Source organism: Balaenoptera acutorostrata, chromosome 10, assembly GCF_949987535.1.
Source record: "Balaenoptera acutorostrata chromosome 10, mBalAcu1.1, whole genome shotgun sequence".
Lineage (NCBI taxonomy): Eukaryota > Metazoa > Chordata > Mammalia > Artiodactyla > Balaenopteridae > Balaenoptera > Balaenoptera acutorostrata.
This window is the reverse complement of record NC_080073.1, coordinates 94,886,365-94,909,907: the sequence shown is the minus strand read 5'-3', so window position 1 is coordinate 94,909,907 and position 23,543 is coordinate 94,886,365. Positions and strand designations below refer to the sequence as shown.

The 23,543-nt window shown below is 43.1% G+C and overlaps 1 protein-coding gene across 4 annotated transcripts in view; it reads left to right on the top strand.

Annotated features, from left to right (window-relative positions):
- Nucleotides 1-22,578, top strand: part of MYLIP (myosin regulatory light chain interacting protein) — a 30,004-nt gene extending 7,426 nt beyond the window's left edge. The window contains exons 3-11 of one of the 4 annotated variants that reach the window (XR_009009578.1): nt 6,255-6,440; nt 8,063-8,260; nt 8,863-9,027; nt 9,971-10,391; nt 11,961-12,374; nt 13,721-13,881; nt 14,368-14,557; nt 20,942-21,057; nt 21,866-22,578. Coding sequence is in view for 2 of the 4 variants with exons in the window: in XM_057555417.1 (XP_057411400.1) it covers nt 6,255-6,440; nt 8,063-8,260; nt 8,863-9,027; nt 9,971-10,391; nt 11,961-12,050 (1,060 nt within the window). In the remaining 2 variants the exon portion in view is untranslated. Of the gene's footprint in view, nt 1-6,254; nt 6,441-8,062; nt 8,261-8,862; nt 9,028-9,970; nt 10,392-11,960; nt 13,525-13,720; nt 13,882-14,367; nt 14,558-20,941; nt 21,058-21,865 lie in introns of those variants that run through there. The other 3 variants (XR_009009579.1, XM_057555417.1, XM_057555418.1) reach the window with 3 other exon arrangements.
- The last annotated feature ends 965 nt before the right edge of the window (nt 22,579-23,543 follow it).

Sequence of the window (23,543 nt, the reverse complement as noted above, 5' to 3'; positions counted from 1 at the left end):
CTCACGGGCCCAGTTGCTCCGCGGCATGTGGGATCTTCCCAGACCAGGGCTCGAACCCGTGTCCCCTGCATTGGCAGGCAGATTCTCAACCACTGCGCCACCAGGGAAGCCCCCATCAGTCTATTTTTTGATGCTTTTCAAAATAAGTTGTGTGTGAGTACACATCTCCCTAAATACTTCAGTATGCGTATCACTAACTAGAACTCAGTATTTGCCTACAGTTCTTTTTTTTTCTTTTGATACAGAATTTATATATGATGAAATGCCTAAATCCTAATATACCACTTAATGAGTTTTGGCAAATGGATGTACCTGTTTAAACAAAACCCTTAATAAGTATTACCATCACTCCAGAAAGTTCTGTCATGCCTCTCTGCAGTCGTTCCCGCCCCCCCCTTCCCTACCGCCACCCCACAACCAGGTTGTATGTTTTTCCAGCATAGTTTAGTGATGCCTGTTCTACTGCATGTCAGTGGAATCGCACAGTATGTACTCTTTTGTGTCTGGCTCCTTTCGTTCATCATAAATTTTTCGAGACCCATCATCTTGTTGTATACATCAGTGGCTTGTTCCTGTTTATTGCTGGATAGTATTCCACTGTAGGAACGTACTGCTGTTTGTTTATGCATGCTCCTATTGATGAACACCTGTTTTCCAGCTATCGTGAATAAAACTGCTATGAACATTCAAGCACAAGTCTTTTTTGTAGACATGTGTTTTCATTTCTCTTGAGTAAATAAGAATGGAAGAGCTGGGTCATGGAGGTAATTGTTTAGCTTATAAGTAACTGCCAGACCTTTTCCCGAAGCAATTGTACCATTCTGTACTCCTGTCGACAATGTACAGGGGACCAGTTCGTCCACATCCCTGCCAGGTTTCAGGTGGGTTTATAGTGGTAGCACATTGTGGTTTTAGTTTGTGGCTTTACATCTCTGTTGATTAATAACACTTTTCATGTGCTTATTGGCCTTTTGTACACCTTTTGCGAAGTATCTTTTCAAGTCACTGGCCCTTTTTTATTGAGCAGTTGTCTTTATTTTTGAGCTACACAAATTCTTTATATATACTAGTCCTTTGTCAGATATATGTTTTATAAGTGTATTTTTTTTTCCTGTGGTTTGCCTGTGTTTTTGATGCCTTTTGATGAGTAGAAGTTTTTAACCTTGGTGAAGTCTCATTTATCCACTTTTTTCTTTTACGGTTTTTGCTGACTGCATCCTGAGGAACCTACCTCCAAGTCATGAAGATACTCTCCTATGTTTTGTTCTAAAAGGGTTACAGTTTTAGGTTTTATATTTAGGCCTGTGATCTATCTTGAACTGATTTTTGTTTCACTGGAATTTAAGATACAAAACAAACCTATAGCAATTCTGTTGTGACTTGATAATTTTTAAATATAACTTGGCAGTTAGAGCTTGTGGTTTAATGACTCATTGGACTGAGGCATTGGAGAGAAATTCACTTCAGTTACTACGACTGGAGACTTTTTAAAAATAGCTACTTAGCCATATTCGAGATGTTTTAGGTTAGTTACTTAATTTTGAGTTTAATAGTAAATGTGGAGATAGTTGTTTTATATTTGTGTCATGAAAAGCTCTTCAAAATCATGTAACTGGGAAGATAACTGGAGGGCAGTCATTGAGAGTAACTGCGGTGAGCGGATCGACAACTCCCGATCGGGTCGCAGAGAGTTCTGCTTTGATTATTAGATGATTTCTTTTTTTTTTTTTTTAAGATAATGCCTATGCACTCTTTTTTTTTTTAATGGCTGTGTTGGGTCTTCGTTTCTGTGCAAGGGCTTTCTCTAGTTGTGGCAAGTGAGGGCCACTCTTCATCGCGGTGCGCGGGCCTCACTATCGCGGCCTCTCGTTGCGGAGCACAGGCTCCAGACGCGCAGGCTCAGTAATTGTGGCTCACGGGCCTACTTGCTCCGCGGCATGTGGGATCTTCCCAGACCAGGGCTCGAACCCGTGTCCCCTGCATTAGCAGGCAGATTCTCAACCACTGCGCCACCAGGGAAGCCCCTAGATGATTTCTTTATGAGACAAGACAGGGTTTAGAGGAGAGAGCTCTGATTACAGTTCTCAAAAGATAAATGACCTGACTTTATTCCATAAAGCTATGGAAAGGAATTCATTTTAAACATAGAGGAAATCTGAAGTACATACTCTGAAACAAAAATATGTTAAGGATATGTGACTCTTTTTTTAAATTAAAATATGACATATCCTTATATTTATCCCCCCGCCCTTTTTTTTTAAGTCTTCCCTAATGCTGCAGCAAGTGTGAATTCATTAAATGCAAAGACAGGAGTTAGCTAGAATGTTTCACTTTGGGGTTCCAAACCCCATCCATATATTGAAAGTATCTGTTTTCTTAGTAACTGGGTAAAGCTTGAAGAATCATGAATTTCAAGGTGCAACCAAAAGAATGTTTAGAAAATGAGCTTATGTCTGTTAGGACATATTCATAGACATTTGCTTAAGACAAAGAAATCATTTTTTCCAAAGGCTTTCTTTCTGTTTATGATTCTAGCTTGTAGCCTAAATTGAATTCGATAAGCCAACCACTTTTTTTTTTAAATCTGTATTTTAATCGCTACTCTTTTTTGTTGTTGTTGTTAATTAATTAATTAATTTATTTATTTATTTTTGGCTGTGTTGGGTCTTCGTTTCTGTGCGAGAGCTTTCTCTAGTTGTGGCGAGCGGGGGCCATTCTTCATCGCGGTGCGCAGGCCTCTCACTATCGCGGCCTCTCTTGTTGCGGAGCACAGGCTCCAGACGTGCAGGCTCAGTAATTGTGGCTCACGGGCCTAGTTGCTCCGCGGCATGTGGGATCTTCCCAGACGAGGGATCGAGCCCGTGTCCCCTGCATTGGCAGGCGGATTCTCAACCGCTGCGCCACCAGGGAAGCCCCAAGCCAACCACTTTTGATCTTTACTTAAAAAAAAAAAAAAATTCACTGCAGGCCTGACTTCTTTGACCACATCTGCTTATTTTGATATTATTGGTAACTTTTAACCACTTTACAAAAAGGGAGGTGGGGGGGGGAATCCATGAGCCAGACAGTTACAGGCCAGATGGTTGGAGAGAAAATAACAGGAAAAAATACTTGACTGAAAACCACCCCTAATTATTGAGCCATCACTGGATTCCTTGTGGAAGTGTTTCTGCATGCCCTGCCATTCTCCCTCTTCGAAAGAGCACATGAAATAGGGTCTGCTGATGGCCTGCCGCCGCTGTGACCTTTGCTGTCACTGCTGCATGTGCTCTTCTCCTGGAGAGCATAAACTTATCACCCAAGAGCCAGTTTGTAGCCAGAGTTATTTTGATAGGATACATTCCTTCACACCAAGAGGCTGTACCTTCCATCGAAACAGGAGCCATCAGATATATTCACCCTGGGACCCTGGCATAGGGCTTGGCACAGTGGCCATGCATGGCAAATTTGTTGACTTGAAATGAAAAGGTTGCTTTATAGCCATGAAACGGTAAAATGCAGGAAGGGCCCTACCAGAAAGTTTCTGTAAATGATAAGGAGGAGGAGTTTTGTACTTACAGCGTATCGACTGCAATGCAGCCTAGAATGTGGAGTATGTTGAAAAGGCTATTGTCCCCCAGCTCCTTTTTAAAAATTCTGACTCACACATGGAGAAAGGATCACATTACTCTCAGGCTGCTGACCACCTGTTAATATTTTGTTACTGCTTCTTCTTTGCCTTTGATTTTGGCAGCTGTCTGTCCAGAAGTCGTGGTGGATAGTTTGGAAAAGGAAATTGGATCAATTTTGAAACTCTTCTTTTGCAGGCTAAACTAGTCTCTAACTTAATACTTAGGAAATAAGTTAAAAGACACTTTCATATAAGCAGTAATTAAATTGAGAAGACTTAGTTTGGGTGAAAACCTTAAAATCTTTCAGCACATACTTTCTTCTTTAATGGAAGTATATATTTAGGTTTTTGGGTGATACCCTTAAAATCTTTCAGCACATGCTTTCTTCTTTAATGGAAGTATATATTTAGGTTTTTGGGTGATACCCTTAAAATCTTTCAGCACATGCTTTCTTCTTTAATGGAAGTATATATTTAGGTTTTTGTTCCCTACTAACATGTCCACTGATGAATGCAGAGACAGAGGTACATTAACCAAGATGACGTTTACCGAACAGTCCTCTAAAAAGCCTTCTGAGGGCTGAAGCAGTGTTGTAACATCAAGATTTTAAGGGAGGGCTAGACCTCAGTCCTCAGATAGCTATTTTAAAACAAGTTATTTTTGTAGTTATTTCTTTGCCCCAGTAAGGACCCCCTTCTCAGTTTAGCAGTATGTCAGAAATACTTTAAAGACAAGCAGATGTTTGGGTTAATAAAAACCATGCTTATCTTCTTCCAGTGCTATTATGCATTCTTACTGTGATTTCTTCATAGGGGGCTTTGAATAAAGAAAAAACTGCAGTGTTTGGCAGAGTCTGATAATTTTAAACATTTCTTTATCATTATAGAAGGCACAAAACGTTGAATTTAAACATTTCTTAAAGGAGGATTAATGGCTCTTGTCAGCCTGAAGTTTTGAGACTCTCAACAGAGCCCCTCCTTTTATTTCTACCCTCAAGTTCCCTTGCCTCCTTTTTTTGCATTGGTCACGTTATCCCTTCTACCTGGATGTCAGACACAAGGTTAGCATATAAATAAAAGCATCTCGAGGACTGGAATAAGGGTATCCAGCTGAAGGGGGGAGCTGAATTTAGGAACCCTGTTCAGAGCTTTACAATGATGATCATAATTCATTTGTTAACAGAAGGAATAGCATGGCATTTCAGCATGATTGAGAGGCTGTATTGAGTCATCAAAGGAAGGTTATACATTTGCCAGAGACAAATTTCATAATCCAGGCCAGTCTGCCTATGACAGTTTAGATACTCTGTTCGGAATCTTAGGCAACGCGGATTGGCAGGCAACGATATCTGAAGTTTTCCAGGACTTCTAATTCTCACATACCTTTTGGTAAATGTAGAATACAGTGTTGTATATAATTAGGACAGGCTCATATGGAATGAAACTAGGATGGGGATATAAGCTAGTTGCAGACAGCGTGTAGTTTTATGCACATTTATAGAACTCTCTGATGTTAGAGGCACTTATGAAGTCAGCTTAGGCGCAGCTAAATGTACTAGAAGTTAGAACCTGTCAAATATTATAATAGAGGAAGAAATAGTTTGCATGTGATATAGACAAAAGGGTATCCAAATGAGGGGACAGGAGGAGTGGCCTTCAGGACAGAGGGAACAGCAACACCGAGACGTGGGGACGTGAATGTGCTTGGTTTTTCCAGAAGGAGGAATTGTCCCTTTCCTGGGGCATGGTGGCTGGAGGGAATGACAGGAGATGTAGCTGGAAATCTGGGGCTAGATGTGGAGAACCCTGGGCTCATGCTGACGTGTGCTTCCTTGGCAAACAATGGGGATCCCTTGAAGGATTCTGAGCAGAGAAATGGCAAGTTTATATCAGAAGCAAGCAGCTTGGAAGATGGATTCACGGAGTCTAGAAGAGAGATCAGCTTAGAGGATATTGTAAATTCTCTTGACAGTTGAGAGCTGCAAGTAGGATAGAGGAGGTAAAAATGGGAAAAACGGAACTGGATTTAAAGAGTTTTCAGAGACAGAAGGAAGATGAAGAGTCAAAAGTGAGTCTGTGGTAAAAATAACAAATCAGTCTCTGGTTTCCAATGGGAGAAGAAGTGGGTTTGGGGAGGAAGTTTGGCTTTGAAGAAGGTGAAATTGGGTACTGAAGACCATTCAGTGGAGAAGTCTGTTAGCACTTGGATATTTGAATATGATCCTTAGGAGAGAAGTTGGGGTTAAAACTAGAGATTTGAGGGTCATTTGAATAAAGGTGAGGATTTTAAGATAACAATTACACATCAAGATAAAGTTTTTCTGATTAAGATAATTTCTTTTAAATAGTATAATGCAGAAACATGTATATAATTATTTTGTAACTTGAATGTTACTGAACTTGTCATAGTTAGACTTGTTTTGTTCGGGTTAGACTTTTTGTTTCAGAGAAACTTAATCCTTAGACTTATTTTGTCTTACTACTCATGATAAAAAAAAAAGGTCTGTAACAGTAAGCATTTTTAAGGCAGCTTTCTTCCTTGCTCTCTTTTCCTTACTTAAATGGGATTATGAAATTGCTAAGCAGTTGGGTCCGATACCAAGTTAGTCCCCCAGCATAACCTCACTCTCACATTGCTTTGCAGGCATATCTTTTTCTTGCATATCAAGGAGGCCCTCCTGGCAGGCCACCTCCAGTGTTCACCAGAGCAAGCGGTGGAACTCAGTGCCCTCCTGGCGCAGACCAAGTTTGGGGACTACAGCCAGAACACAGCCAAGTACAGCTCTGAGGGGCTGTGTGCCAAGGAGCTCTCCAGTGCCGCCTTGAGCAGGTGAGGCTGCAGTGCAGGCTCGTGTTTACTGTCCCACATCTAGCAAATTTATAAGAGTTTCCAGAAGGAAATCAAACTATGATAGATAACAGGTAATTTGTGAGGTTGAGACTAGACCATTGCCCAACATAACCCACTATTTTCAAAAGATTCTTAGCCTTTTCTTTGAGAAACTTAAAAACACAAAATATAATCCACACAAATAAATGCCCTTATACAAAATACTATATAACAGGAATTGTAAAATCTCTGACCTTTTAAGAATGCATATCTCTTAAAAAGTCTGTCATGTTTATCGGCATTTTCTTCGTCCCAGCAGGGATTAAACCAAGAGACCTAACAAAGATGTCTCAATTATCTCTTCCTGGGTAACAGGGTTGCCCCTCTAAACTTAGTGGCTTAAAACAACAAAATCATCTCACAGTTCTCTGGGTCAGGAATCTGGCCGTGGCCCGGTTGGGTTCTCTGGCTCCAGATCTCTCAGGAGGCTGCAGTCAAGCTGCTGGTGGGGTTCAGTTTCATCTGAAGGCTCAGCTGAGGGAGGGATCTGCTTCCAGTTTGGCTCAGGTGGCTTGTTGGCTGGCCTGTGCCTTCACCACGGCGGCCTCTTCGGGGGGCTGTTTGATAACGTGGTGACTGTCTTCCCCAAGGACAAGCAATTGAGTCAGAGCAAGAACAAACACCCAAGACGGATTCAAAGTCTCTTTATAACTTAATCTCAGAAGTGAGTGACAGCACATCCCTTTGGCCGTATTCTGTTCATTAGAAGCAAGTCATTACTGCAGCGTACACTCAAGTGAAGGAAGTTACACGAGGGCATGGATACCAGGAGGTGGGGACCTTTAAGGACGGTATTGGAGGCTGTCCGCCCCAATAGATAAAATAGATCCTGCATTTTTCAGTTGCAAATGACCTAATCAATCCCATTTAATGCTATATTATAATGAAACTTAGAAAGCAAATCTAGACAAATGCATGAGACATTGCTATGTATAAATTTCTTATGTATGTTTTTTTCTGTTTGTTTGTTTTAATTTTATTATTTATTTATTTAATTTATGGCTGTGTTGGGTCTTCGTTTCTGTGCAAGGGCTCTCTCTAGTTGTGGCAAGCGGGGGCCACTCTTCATCACGGTGCGCGGGCCTCTCACTATCGCGGCCTCTCTTGTTGCGGAGCACAGGCTCCAGATGCACAGGCTCAGTAGTTGTGGCTCACGGGCCCAGTTGCTCTGCGGCATGTGGGATCTTCCCAGACCAGGGCTCGAACCTGTGTCCCCTGCATTGGCAGGCAGACCCTCAACCACTGCGCCACCAGGGAAGCCCCTCTTATGTATGTTTTTAGAGATTTTCCATAGTTCTTTTAATTCATCCCTGTCTGGCATCCCCAATAGTTTTTTCTCCTAATTATTTAATAGTTGAGATCTTGAACAGTGTCTTAAAAGTATTTTACAATAAGTTTGCTAAATAAATGAAACATCAATAGTATATAGCTTTGAGTTTTTGTGATTCGTAAATGACAGTGTCAGTATAATTCACTAGTGAAAATGATATTTCAGATTTATCTCTGAAGACTGCATCAGTTAATCTCTCTGTATGCTTCTCTGCCCTTTTGGTGTCTTGCAGCATTGTGGCAAAGCATAAGGAGTTGGAAGGGACCAGCCAGGCTTCGGCTGAATACCAAGTTTTGCAGATTGTGTCGGCAATGGAAAACTACGGCACAGAATGGCATTCTGTGAGGGACAGCGAAGGGCAGAAACTCCTCATTGGGGTTGGACCTGAAGGAATCTCAATTTGTAAAGATGACTTCAGCCCAATTAATAGGTAACCCAAGTCTTAAATTTTTGTTTAGACCTAAGTGTGTACGTACTTTTGTAGCTCTGATGGTGAAAATAGGAAATGGAGAGGGATTTACTAGACAGTCATCCTTTAGGAACAATGTGTTTCATTTTGGGTAGGTACATTCATTTTATTCAGGCCTTGATAACCATTCCAATATTTTTTTAAAATTTAGGCTCAAGTGTACTGATGTGACCGAGTTAATATTTTTCAAATGTCATCCACAGCTATAAAAATCTCATTTCACCTACACCTACACACACACACACACACACACACACACACACACACACACACACACACACACACACACACACACACACACACACACACACACACACACACACACCCCCCCCCCCCCCCCCCCCCCCCCCCCCTCCAAAACTTGCTCCAGTACGCCTCTCCACTTACCCCCAACTGCTTTTCAAAGAGCCTTTCTACCTAGGGAGCAGAGTGCTTATCTGTTGGTCCCAGGCTGAGCGTCCAGCTTTATGGCTGGGCCCTGAGCACATGGGAACCCTGCAGGAGCACACACACGGTGACCCATCTCCCCTGGGCTTGCTCACTTTTCTCTTCCCACCTTTCAGGATCGCTTACCCTGTCGTGCAGATGGCTACCCAGTCAGGGAAGAACGTGTACCTCACCGTCACCAAGGAGTCTGGGAACAGCATCGTGCTCCTGTTCAAGATGATCAGCACCAGGGCAGCCAGCGGGCTCTACCGAGCCATCACCGAGACGCATGCTTTTTACAGGCACGTACCCCTGTGCACCGCGTAACCCCAGCGTCTGCCGCAGTGCTGAGGTTTCCAGGTGACAGCAAGGCTCCTGTGGGTCCTGGCATCACTGTGTCAGTGAACCTTGTACAGAGCTTAAGAAATCGGCTGTTTTCGAACCCTTCATTTCTGCCGTAGCAGTGGGGTCCTTCTCAACATCATCCTGCTTTTCCCTCAGGATGTGTTTGCGTGTGTGTGTGTGTGTGTGTGTGAGAGTGTGAGCTGCATGGATTCGCTCTACTGCTTATCTCTTAGCCCGTTTCGTCATAGCTCCCCCACCCCGAGGTGACTGAGCGGTGGGGCCTGTTCAGCCGCTGCTTTTGCCCTCTTCCCGCAGGATGACCCAAGTCGTCTTTCCTTCCTGGGAGAGCTGCTAACCTGAATCCTCAGTGTGTAGTGAGGATGTCTCGATAACTGTATTTGATAGCCTTATTTCCAAGGGTGCTTTAAAGTAGACTTGCGATTTGACTCAAATATTTGGAAAGTTTATTAAAAGCTAAGAAGTTTAATTGGCAGGCAACCAACCCTTTTTTTATGTTAAAGTAGACACACTCATTGTGGAGCAGAATGGAAAATTTGTAGAAATTTTTAACATAAAGCCAAGACTGCAAAGAAAAATGTCCTTTTTCTTGCCATAAGCTGCTTTGGACTGTAGTTCTGTCCCTGGAGGTGGAGGTGCCCTCTGGTTTACAGCTGCCTGATCAGGGGTCCTTCCTTTGGAGACACTTGAGAAGCATAGAGGTAGAATCATTGAAATACCTAACACCTGTGAAACTGGAAGAATTCATTTTCAAGCACACAAACAAGAATATTTAATGTCTGCTCCCATGAGCATCCTTCTTCACAGCAGTGTTTAAGGTCTGGCTTGTGGGGACGCCCAGGCCTGTCCGTACTGAGGTGGGTGTTCCATCTCTGTCCGTAGGTGCGACACGGTGACCAGTGCCGTCATGATGCAGTACAGCCGAGACCTGAAGGGCCACTTGGCTTCTCTGTTTCTGAACGAAAACATCAACCTGGGCAAGAAGTATGTCTTCGATATTAAAAGAACCTCCAAGGAGGCGTATGACCACGCCAGGAGGGCTCTGTACAACGCAGGTGTGGTGGATCTCGTGCCGAGAAGCGACCCCAGCCCCCCAAACTCTCCCCTGAAGTCCTCGGAGAGCAGCATGAGCTGCGGCAGCTGCGAGGGCCTTGGCTGCCAGCAGACCCGGGCCCTCCAGGAGAAGCTGCGCAAGCTCAAGGAGGCCATGCTGTGCGTGCTGTGCTGCGAGGGTGAGATCAACTCAGCCTTCTGCCCCTGCGGCCACACTGTGTGCTGCGAGGGCTGCGCCACCCAGCTCCAGGTGAGGGGGCGTTTCCAGCTCCAGGTGAGGGTCCTCCTGGCTCCAGGTGAGGGTCCTTCCGCCTCCAGATGAGGGGATGTTTCCAGCTCCAGGTGAGGGGGCATTTCCAGTTCCAGGTGAGGGTCCTCCTGGCTCCAGGTGAGGGGGAGTTTCCAGTTCCAGGTGAGGGTCCTCCCAGCCCCAGGTGCGGGTCCTCCCGGCTCTAGGTGAGGGATCAGCCGGCTGGCATGGGCCAGGCGCTGACTTGTGGAGGCACAGATGGCGAATGTCCATCTCCATCCAGAGGGTCTTTGTATCTGTGACTTGGAAGATGTTGCCCTTTGGAAACAGTTTGGATTAGCACACTCTTTCCAACAATGTAATTACTAAATCATAGGCTTCTTTCAAGTCCTGGATATGAGGTTCAGATTCACAAGGTACCACATCTAGTTAGTGGCTGAGCCGGGCACTGGAATCCAGGCCTCCTGGGGGCTGGTCACCTCCTTCTCTTCCTTTTCATGTTGTTTCTGCTTCTTGACACTTCGGAGGATGGTCTTTTTTACTTACTTGTATTATTTGGGAAAGAATTCTTAGAGTTTTGAGTGATAGTTAACTCTCAGTTATCCATGGGTGGGTTGTTGCCTAATTTTTTGTGATTCATTTCCTTTTAGTACTGCCTATGCCTCCTAGGTCCCCTTGGATTAGCTCTCACTTAGCAAGTCAAACTAATTTTAATATTAGTAAAAAAAATAAAAGCACCTCTTATGTAGTATCTTTTTCTTTCTTGCACCTTGCATTTCCTTTTACAATAATATTTTCAATTTATTTTCATTTCCCAGAAGCGTTGGCTAACTGTCACTGTGATTTTATGTAAAATCAGCCCTAAATAACATCTAGTCCCTCAGAAGCTGCTAATTTCAGAACTATTTTTAGGGCTACATATGAGCCAAGAGGATGCCCAAGGATTTACTTGGTCCTTCCTTAGAGTAGGTCACGCTCCTAAGACAAGTTATTTCCCCAGAAGTGGTCATGGATTTGCCTCTTTCATCCACATAGTCTGATTGTCATGCCTAAGGCTCCCCATGTGGCTGAGGAAGGGACATGCTTGCTGAGAGGCCAGCCAGGGGTGTGGAGCTGTGACCTGTGACTAGGGGCAGCCATGCTCACTGGCCACGTGGCATCCACCCAGTGATGCACCCTGAGCCAGCTGAGCCAAGGACACAGTCTCCGGAAGGGTCTCCTGCATCCCCGCCTGAGACTTCGTAATCAGCCCATGTAGGGACCACAGCCTCATTGCACGGCAAGAAGTCTTCAGTAATCACTTTACTCACGGTGCCTTGTTTAGAGTTTGACTGAAAACCTGATTAATTTCATTCATTTATACTTTTTCATAGTATTTATTTTTAATCATTTGTCAAGTATAAAATGTCAGACTTGTTAGAAAGCAAAGATCTCTCTCAGTGGAAAGCTAGAAATAATTGTGACCACAACGTATTTAGAAAAAGCACTGTAATAGGTACCACGGGTGAACACTGAAGACACAGATCCTTGCAAGTGTCCTAACCCATACTGTCGGCTTCTCTTTTCCAGTCCTGTCCTGTCTGCAGGTCACGGGTGGACCACGTCCAGCATGTCTACCTGCCGACCCACACCAGTCTTCTCAACCTGACTGTGATCTGATCTGCTGTGCACTTACCAGACATGCCATGTCTCCATGAACTGCACTAGTATAAACTATAAACATGATAGATTGTGGAGAGAATAAATACTCCAACGCCCATCTGCCATGCAACGTTTAGGGGAAAAAAAAAAAAAGAAGAATAGAAACAGTATGACTACTCCTCACCACCAAAATGTACCATGCGTAGAATCAGCACCTCCGGGTTGGTGACCAGGAAGAGCTCTGGGACCCAGACACATTCCTTGGACTTTTCTTCTTTTTATGATCAAGTAAAGAAATCAGGAAGATCTTTGACGTCAGTTAAGTGGCAGCATAGCCCAAAAGTGAGTACCTTTTAGAAAATGATGTTTAAGTCTCCCTAACGTATCCCAAGGTAAGTTTCCTACTTGCAGCCAATTTTGTAAGAATTCATTTTAAGGATTTACTTGGTTCTTTTTGTACGGGTCACAGAGCTCTGGACATTTTTAATAGGAAAATTTTTCTTAAAGAGATAGTTGTCGTTTTAATGTCATTTCTGTTTTTCTAACTTGTTCAAGAAAGATTGGGGGGCAAACATATTTAAAAATCGATTCGGGGACTTTATTTTAGAGTGGACACAAAGTTGTCAGATTTAAACCAGTCTGACCAGTGGAAAACAGATCACTCCACCTGGATGGTTTCCTATTCTTTCCCCCTCCCCCTCTCCTTACCCTGTCCCCAAGCCTTTCAATTATAAAATGCTACCAGTCTGGTTAGACGATTTCTGTGGAGTAGTCAGCACTCCTTGGGCTTCTTGAGTTGGTGGAATATTTTAAGATTGAAAAGGGAGCACATGTTCCTTGGAAGGAAGAGCATTGCTCGCTGAGATGAAGCTTCGCCGTGTACAAAGTAGGGGTGGTTCGTGAGTTCTCCGACGCACCCTGCTCCAGCTTCAACCGGTGGGGTTGCTTTTGCTTGAGCCATCAAGCCTTTTACAGCCTTATCGTAGATATCCTAGATATTGTAAGCTTTTTTTTTGGTAGTAAATGCTTAAGTGTATTAACTTTTTGTTGTCCCCCTATATGTTTTAGAGGGGTTTCGGGGGTTTTTTGTTTCTGTATTCTTAATCATGTTTTCCACTCCCACTTGGGCATTTTGGAACCTGGTCAGCTTGTTGGTTTTCTAGGATGTCTGGAACCTGGATGACCTTATCGGGTGCAATACTAGCTAAGTTAAAGCTAGAAACCTACACTGTCACTTTACTGAGATTTCTGAGTATACTTTTCATATTGCCTTAATGTAGCAGTAATGTGTTTATGCATTTGTTTCTTTGCACAGACATTTTGTCAGATGTTAAAACTCTACTTTTTTATGGCACAGATTAGCATATAAGCCTTTATTCCAAGAGGTATTTATTTTTTCACTTGTAAAAAAGTAATGTTTCACATATAAAGAACTCTGTTATATCTTAAAGGATTTCTGTCTTTTATATTCAGGATAAATAAAGATGTTAAAGCAAACACGGGTGTTTGTATCTTCACAGTTATTGTCATTTAAGCCAGTTTTTATTCATTTAATAGAGCATGGATGACGTCATGGTTGGTATCTAATGTGGTCCTTCGTGGAAAGTTTGAACATGTTTAAGGTATTGGCTCTAATCGAGGAGACTGTTTACCCAGTTACTCATTCATCTATGTTTTCTGGTTTATAGGATTGGAATGTAGGTGAAAATAGGGTAATATACGCAAGCAGACGAAAAGTAAAAATTGGGAAAAGGACTGTAAAGTATTGGAGAAGGAGGGGAATGGCGAAGTTGGAAGTTAAAACTGTAAACCCAGATGATGCCGCTAGTGCGTTGCCTGGTCAGGACAGGTGAGTGCCAGGCTGGGTCCCAGCAGAGATGGCCTCAGCCTACAGACCCTAGGGCTGCATTCTATAGGACGGCTAGCCTGCTGCTGCTGGGACCTCGCTGCCCTGAGTGTGCCAGTGTGTGCTCAAAGGAAATACTTTGTGGAGTAGAGAACAGTGCACATAATATATGTAACTCAGAACTATCTGTAGCAGTCAAGTAATTTCAGCTGCTACAGAGGTTCAGTTCAGTACAAGTGCAATGATTTCAAGCAAACAACTTTTTAAAAATTGAGAAAAGCAAGATTTGTTTTCCACTATTCCTATACCTAAGTCAACCTCCCATCAGTTTCTAGGAATTAACTTACTTGTTCAATCAACACATTTATTGAGCACCTGCTAAGTTACTATTGAGCACTGGAAATTTAATAATGATCAAGACACGAATGATACAGGATGCCCATGTCATGTACTGAAACCTGTAATTTACACTATTTTCTCTCTCTATAGAAATTAAATAATATTCAAAATGATAGAATATTAACACTGGAGAGGATCTTAAATGTGGTAGTCTCAAAATGCTGACCAGAATAATGGATGGATGGATGACAGGCCAACAAATGGATAAGATATTGTTCACCCCACTACACCATGGACTCCTCAAGCTCAGTGACTAACATGAAAACTACTGTATTACAAGGTGACTTAAGAGAGCTAAAAGAAAAGCGCTGCGTAGGCACGGAAGGTGATGGTTAATTCTCCTTAAGAGCCAAGGGTAAGGGTGCTTCACAAAGACCCTTTGAGCTGAGCCTTAACATTCTAGTTGAATTTTATCAGGTGGAGAAGAAAGTATATGGTGCACACAGGGTTAGAATGCAGTTTGGGAGGCTGGCCCATCCCCCTGTGGTCAATGAAGTGGTAAGAAATGAAGTTCTGAAGGGAACGTGGTTAGAGTTACCGTGGTGAGTGACCTTGAATTCCAGGCTTCATTTGGACTTGGTTCTCCACTGCCTTCAGAACCAGGAACTTTTGGGATGGGAGAGTGGCAATCAGATCTGGTTTCTTGCACAGGGAACACAAGGAACCACAGAGGAAAGCATACTCAAGAGCAGGAAGAGAGCAGAGGCAAGAACTCAGTTTTGATCATCTATCGACATGAAAATGAAACAGATCAAGAGCTTTCGGAAGTATGAGCAGTATTTAGTGAGGCAGAGAAGTCATACACCAATTCTGCTTATATCTTGGAACAAATAGTCGTTAACAGAGGGACAAACAGAGGGGAGCAAGCCATGGGGGTAGGAATGGAATCGAATCTGGTTTTGAACATGATGCATTTGAGATGCTTGATGACTGGCAAACCTGGGGTCTGTTGAAAACTTGGGCTGGAACCTACAGAGTATGGAAAAGGTAAAGAGAAGCATTTAGTAGCCATTACATTTAATTGATATTTGAAGACATGACAATGTAAGAAGTCATCATAGGGAGAGCATTAAGGGGGGAAATGAATAAAGCTGAAGCTGGAACCCTGAAATGACCTAGACCTAAGGTGGACGGTGAGACTAGGAAGGAGTCTGAGAAAGACAAAGGGACGAGGAAAAATCAAGGGACTGAAAGCCAAGCCCAGAGACAACTTCAAACGGGCGTGTCCACTACGTCCAAACAGGCAGGCCAGCAGAGTCAAGGAGCTGGAGGGCCAGAAAAGGCCGTACGAATGTGGCAATATCAGGTGGTCCCAAGTTCCAAGAAAGAGTGGGTGTATTTTGAGATTGAGGGCATACTCCAAGGTTGCCAGATTGTAGTGAGCTGAGTATGAAAGTGAGACAGGGACATGGAAGTGATAAAGGGGGGCTGACATGCATTGGTGACAAGGTGGAGTTAAGTCAAGATGGTACCGTAGGAGGAGGCGGGCTCAAGAGAAGCGTTTGCGTTTTGCATTTTAAATGGGAGGACTCAGTAGGCATAGAGGAGGGGGCCATGGAGAGGGTGAGCCAAAAGGTACAGCAGAGAGGAATCAGCGTTGGAACTCTGGAGAAACAGAAGGCTTAAGAGGCTGTTCTGCCAAAAGTCACGATCTATGAGATGTGAACAAAAGCATTCTTTCATCCTTTTATTAAGGGTTACAAAAATTAGCAGTGAAGCTAGAGACATTTTCCCCACCCTATATGTCTACTCTACGTTGATCCTGTTGCAGATGTGGAGCTCAAATGCAATGTGGGTACATTCTGGGGTTGTCGCCTTAACCCTGCCATTGAACACTGAGGATCAGAAGCCCCACGGGTGACTACTCTCGGGCAAAGCATGAACTCTTCCAAGAAAAATGTGAGAAAGAAATGCCCTATAGCCCAGAAGTTTGAGCAGATTTCCAAACACAAGCCTTGGGAGAGTGCATGTGTGAGTCACTGCAAGTAAGCCTGAAGCAGGATGGTGCAACGGATGCTTTGGCTCTGAGAGAGCTCAGAATAAACCAGGAAGCCAATGTTTTTAAGATAGTTTTACCAAGCAGTGGAAAAAGAAGCCTACGTGGAGTTTGAGCACAGTCAGAATTTAAGACCAAATGCAGCCATTTTTGCCTTTCTCATTGCTTATCATATTTAGTGCCTTCTCACAGAAATCCTATAACATTGCAAATTACTTTTATTCATATTTGCAGAATCTCCTTGAAATGAGTTTGTTTAAAAACTGCAAGATGTTAAAGAGCCCTATGCCTTTTAAAAACAAAACTATGTCAAGACCACACCAATTACACAGATTTAACATACCTGCCAGATGCTTATGGAAAAAAATACATTTCAAGCAAAAGCTAAACATCTGTTGTTCATAAGTTTTTGTGCTAATGCTAAGGGGAAGAAAAATCTCAAAAGCATAAGCAAGCAAGCCTTCTATCAAGGAGCGATTCTTCTGGTTGAGAAGAAAACTCCTATACACTTGAGTGAAACAAAAAGATGATAACAGTTCTAAGACCAATAGTATTGCACATACATGTATGTATATATGTATATATGCAAATATATATGCTTATAATTTTTCATAAATGTTTAAAGAATGTGAAGAAGTCCCTGTGGATTGGGTGCATTTGCGGAAGGCTTTTTGAAGTAGATAAGTTGTTCTTCGCCTTGCATTTAGTACAGAATTTGGATTGGTGGGAAGGAAAACAAAGCATGAGGATGTGGAAGAGCCTGCAGGTGAGGGACAAAGGGTGATAAAATAGGAAGAAAGTAGAACCAAGTCATAAAGAGACTTCTGGAATAAAGATCCTAAGTTTGGTGAGTGTGTGAAAGATACAGTAAGATCTTTCTTCATCTGTGGTTCATTCAGTTTGTATTCATTAACTTGGACATTGATTTATTAACTCAGCAAATATATATTAAGCACCTGGTATATATCAGGCTCTCTGTTAGGGCTAGAGCAGCTGTAGTTCTCATCCGGGCTGATTTTCTCCCCAGGAGGCACTGGGCAGTGTCTGAAGATGGTCCTTTATCATCACACCGAGGATGGTGTGCTACTGGCATTGAGTGGGTAGAGACCAGAGATGATGCTAAACGTCCTACTGTGCACAGGACAGCCCTCACACCAAGACATTTTCTGGCCCAAAATGTCAATATTGCTGCTGTTGAGAAACACTGGGCTGGAGGGTTCAGATATCCCAGGTGAAGTCCTCGCCCTTCAGGATCACAGGGGGGGACTGACACTGTAAACGAAGAATTCCGGTGCACCGTGCTCCATAACGAAGCAGGTACCGGGTACTATGGAAGAGCAGAATAAGATGCCACTAACTTTGCTTGGGGTTGAAAAGATTTCTGAAGAAAGTCACATTGCAGATGACTCTTAAAAGATGAGTTGAAACTTGCCCAGGTAGGAGATGTGGGCGGAAGGAGAGTGTTCAAACATGCAGCATATTTGGGACCAGTGGGCAGTTTGGCGTAACTGGAATATAGGGTATGTGGCTGGAGGGGATGGTGAGAGATGCGGCTGGGAAGTTAGGTTGGGACTACATCCAGGAGGGTGCTGTGGCCCCTATTCATCTCTATCCCAGCCACACTCGAGAAGAAGGACAATGTCCACCAAGGCAACCTCGAAGTAGCTGGGTTCTGCTGTTGTGTTCATGGCACTCTTGTCTGTAGATTTCATTTCCTCATCTGGGCTCCGGGAAGCATGTGTCCTCTGTGTTTTGAGTAAAGGTAATAGCGAAATAAAACCCTTGCTGATAATTTGTCCTAAAGATAGAAGCTGTCAGATAATCATTCAGAATTTAAAAGCTCATGTCAGTATCCCTTCAGATGAAGAAAACGGTAGGATAAAAATATAGCAGGGCTTATTAGTAACATCTTACCCATTTTTTCCCTAAATGGTTAGAACATACTGCCTTTCTCTGCTCTTTACATCAACGTTTCTGTTATTAAAGCTGTCTATTTTTCAGTTCTAAATCCTGGGAGGATTTTCCCCATGAATTTAACATGACTGAGGAAACTTGCTCCAGGGTAGAACTTTGCTGCAAATTATCTAACTGAAACTAGGCTGCTTAATAAAGAGACTAAAAATGAATCACAGCCTTTTTGTAGCTTCAAAGGGGAAGTTGCCTTTCTCCTTCACCCCCAATTTCATGATTATTCATAACAGAAAGAGGCCAGCTTTATACAATGATTTCATGGAACAAATGTCCTTCGTGTTCAAAACTGGAGGCTGCCGCTGATATGGGCCAGGAGAGTGTATGTGGAGAGAGTTAGGGGGTACTACCTAGTACTCCTAGTTAGGGGAGCTACCATTTCTAAGCTTCTTCAAAGGCCACCTCTGCCCGTGCCACACGATGCTTGTCACTGGGGGGCGTGCATGACACTCCTAGGGTCAGGCAGTGCCTTCTAAATGGCACTCAGGTTATCTGTTCAAGCCCAAGTCTCTGCATGTGTATAACCATGACTTTACTGGGTTTTAGATATTATGTAAGTTCTACCAAGAGCAAGTGTATACAAATAACCCGTTATACTGGAAGAGGAAACTTAAAGCAGAATTACAAATCTTTCTCAGTGCCCCCTCTTCTGCTTTCTGACTCTTTGCAGGGGAGAGTGTAAGGGGTACCCTACACTCTAGTCTGTGGGAGCCATGAGCCCCGCCCTCATTTCAATAATTGATTCTGGAAAGCTTTTCCTCCTTCATAGCATCCTGATGTTTGAAAGTTCTTTTTCCTTTGGAGAAGCCACCAAGCTTCCCCTCTCCCCTCTGGTATTTTACCTAAATTTATGCACAGTACTACTTAATACTCTTTGGTAGGGTCCCTTAGCATGGATGTTAACAGAGGTCCAGCACCAGAGGCTAGACCATTCTAACGACTTTACAGGAATCAACTCGTTTCATCCTCACAATGTGCCTGTGATGTAGGTACTCTTTTTGGCCTCATTTATAGATGAAAACTTGAGGCACAGAAAGATGAAGTGACTTCTAAAGGTCACGGAGCTAGAAAGACGGAGAGCCATCAGTCAAGTTGTGATGTGATTCATAATAAAAATATATATTTGGTCTTTGTCACCATTTCTGGCACAGAACTCCTAAAACCCTTGGCATTTCCTTAGTGATGAGAGCAATAAATATGTCTTTGGTTATGTTAATGAGGTAACTTTTGGACCTCACCTTGCCAGGGTCCCCAACCATGAGATTAGAGGGTCAGAACTCTGAGTCCCATTCCCCCAGCCTCTGGGAAGGGGAGAGAGTCTGGAGCTTGAATCAATCACCAATAGCCAGTGAATTAATCAATCATGCTTATGTAATGAAGCCGCCATAAAACCCAAAAGGAGAGGGTTCAGAGAGCTTCTGGTTGGTGAACATGTGGAGACTTGGGGCGCCTAGAGAGGGCATGGAAGCTCGGTGCCCTTTCCCACACACCTTGCCCTAAGCATCTCTTCTATCTGGCTGCTCCTGGGATATATATATATTTTTATAATGAACCGGTGATCTAGTAAGTGAATTGTCTCTCAGAGTTCTGTGAGCCGCTCTAGCAAATTAATCAAACCTGAGGAGGGGGCTGTGGGAGCCTCTGGTTTATAGCCAATCAGAAGCACAGGTGACAACCTGGGCTTTCGATTTACCTCAGAAGTTGGGGAGAGCAGTCTTGCGGGACTGAACCCTTACCCCGTGGAATCTGATGCTGTCTCCGCTTAGATGGTGTTAGAACTGAGTTGAATTCTCGACACCCTGCTGATATCTGAGAATTGCTTGGTGTAGTGTAGGACGCCCCCATCCCTGACACCCACACTGGGATTAATTCACAGATGCAGGCCAGTGGGGTTCTGAAGCCCCATCCAACATGGCGGCAAAGTCACACAGGGCCTCAGAGGGTCTCACCCAGAATGTCTGAAGGGACTTAATGGCAAATAAATGGTTTTGCTTCTTTGTTTTTTGTTTGTTTTAATGAGCATGACAGCCCAAATTTTCTCCACCCCCTTGAGATTGAGGGTAAGCTGTTGATTGCAAGAATCCTCACTATTTGTGGTTCTTATACTTCTGCTTTGAAACAGCCCAGTTCCACTGCATGAAGCAATTTTTTAAATCATCATGTGTTTTCTAAGGGGGAAAAAAAAAAACCTTAAACAAACAGAAGGTATACAGGTAGATTAGGGGATGGGATTAGCAGTCTGGGATGTCCAGCGCTGTGTTTTTGACCGACTGAAAGGATTGTTGAAAACAGCTGAAGGACTTACATCTTGGCTAGCTTGTGCACTTTCAAAGTATCATTGTTAATACCCATTTCTTCACCAGCCCAACTCAGCTGGCTTCATGTTACCACCAGTAATCCCTGAGGAAAGAACAAGAGCCTGGGCTGGTTAGGCCTTCGAGTTGGAGGGGAGAATGTGTGTGCACTGCATTCTCTTTCTGTAACCAGCACGGTGGACGCTTGGAGGGCAGCCCCCGTTCCAGGCCCACACCCACCAGGAAAAAGGCCAGCATATTAGAGCCAACTCCACAAAGCATTCTTGAGAAATGGATACTTCGCTCAAGACATTGAGGAAAGATGGGAAAGGACTCACATTATATACACAGTGTGGCAAAAATGTCTAAAACCCCCCATGCAAGCATCTCTGTTCTTCCTTTCCAGACACTGTAAGCAGCGACAAAGAGAGGAAACAAGAAAATGAGCCTAATAAATATAAGGAAGGAAAACACGGAGGAAGAAAGAACAAAGGAATGGAAAATATTTTTCTTTAAACTCAGGTGAACCAAATATCTTTGTTGGCTGAGTTAGCAAAGGAGAGTCAGCTGGGGGGGGGGGTGATAGTGAAATAAACTCATGAAATGAAAGCATTTGTTCCTTCTCTTTAGGGCTGTTTATTACTTATGAACCATGAGGGTAAAGTGCAATGTCAGGAGAGTGAAGATGGTAGAATTCATTCCTTACTGTATGTCTCTGACCATCAACAGTTATCCCTCAGTATCCACAGGATTTGGCTCCAGGACCCTTCACAGATTCCAAAATCTGCAGATGCTCACGTTCCTTATATAAAATGGTGTGGTATTTGCATATAACCTAAGCGTGTCCTCCCATATACTTTAAATCATCTCTAGATTACTTGTAATACCTAATACAGTGTAGCTGCCATGTAAATAGTTGTCAACATGCAACAAATTTCAGTTTTGCTTTTTGGAGCTTTTTGGAATTTTGTTTTTTCAAATATTTTTGATTCACGGTTGAATATTAGAATATGGAACCCACAGATTCAGAGAGCTGACTGTATATGCAGTTTGTCAAGAGACGATGCAAGCCACATCTGTTAATGGAAGCCTTTACTGAGGCTTGGTGCAAGAAATCGTTGGGTTATCAGTAGATCTCTGCTTTTCAGCTCACAAGTTGCTCAACTATACTGTAAAAGGAAGAAACTGAATCTGTCAGGGCCTCAGTTTACTGCCCTTGAACTTGAATATCAGTGGTTTAGGAATGAAGGAAAGATCATATTTGAATGTAAATGTCTAGCTTGTTATCCTGAATCATCTGAGTCATAAGATAATGCCCCTGTTTTTTAAGGAAAACCAAAGACTGCTTATCTCAATGCTACTGGATGTCAGCGACCAGGGCCCGCACCACCTCGGGTATCTCCTGCACCTGGACAAGGCATCCAGCTGACATATTGCTGTTTGACACATTGCTGCCTATAAACACATCTGCTCAGGGCACTTGCCACTGCCAGCAGAGCTCAACCCATACTCCTTGAAAGTCAAAACCCTTCATCACTTAGCCTCTACATACCTTTCTAGACTGGGTTCTTGTTCCACCTGTTACCCCACCAGTGCCGAGACTGGAGTAAACTATTCAGCTCTTCTGAATGTGGTTTGCATCCTCTCTCTTCGCACTCCTGGACCTTTGCTGAAATGTTTCCTAATGCCTGGAGAGCTTTTTTTTCTTGCCTATTTGCATCATGGCTGTACTCATCTGACCTAAACTTTCTTCAGGCTCCAGCTTAAATCTCCTCACTTGCACAAGTTCTTCCACAAATCTTCCCTCCTCTGTCAAAATGAATTTTCTTCCATTATAACTGAGAGCACTGTGCACCAACACATAGCATCAGAGGGTTTTTGTTTGCATTTTAATGCATATGCCTGGATTACAATAGTTCCTCCTTTGTACTTACCGTTATCTAGCATACTATATATTTACTTATTTATTTCTTTATTGTCTGTCTGCATAAAGTACAGGGACTTTGTCTACTTTGTTTATTGCTGTATCCCCATCGCCTGAACAGTGCTTAACAGATAGTAGGTACTCAATAAACATTTTTTAAATTAATAAGTGAGTGACTCATGGGAGCCTAGAAATCCCAGATTGCCCTCATCTTTCCATCACCTCAGAGTGCCTGGCAAAGTGCTTTGCACATGATTCTCGAATCCAACTGGATTCAAGAGCCAGCCACCGGGATCTGGCTATGTATATCTCCTCTGCTTTGAAGAGGAGATGTGGATTTAACTGCAATTATACAGCTATAGTGCTGTGAGGCAGGCAGGCATGATGGAGGATGAGACTCTTACAGGAAAATTCTAGGTTAATGGGCAACCCTAATTGCTAAATCTAATTAGGAAATCAGTTAAATTAAGAATCCTTCATGTAAGAGAACCCAGTAAAAAGCCGTTGGGCAAAATTTTTCATTTCTCATTCACTTCAATCAGCTTCCTTAGAGAAGGCAGCAAGACAGCAGGACTTCAGCAAGAGTATTTTATTGGCCCAAAAGCTAAGCTCTCATGACTACAGAAACCAAGAGGAAAGGACAACCTGGTGTTTGGCTACTAGATTCTTCTTTGGCATGTGCTCGGGAGGAAGCTGCCATGTCTTCTAAGATTGAAAGGATTATCACTGCGAAAGCTCAGGCTCTCATGCTTGAGTCTTTGCCAGCATGCTTCCAATTTGGAGAGCTAATCCCCCTAATTGGGTACAATCAGACCCATCTCCACTGAAGCCAGCAACACAGAAGCCCCATGCAATTCACCTCTATTGCTGAAACAGTTACTTGTCTTCAGTTATTTGCTCTGAAAAGATAAATCTTTTTTCCCCTTAATATTTGCAAGTTTAAAGTGTTTCCATCCTCATCTTCTGCAGCACCTTAAGAATCACAGGGTCCATTCCTTTTTTCTGAGAAATCCAACAAAATATATTAAAAATGAAGAGATACAATAATATGAATATAAGAATTACCAACATCAATTCCAACAGA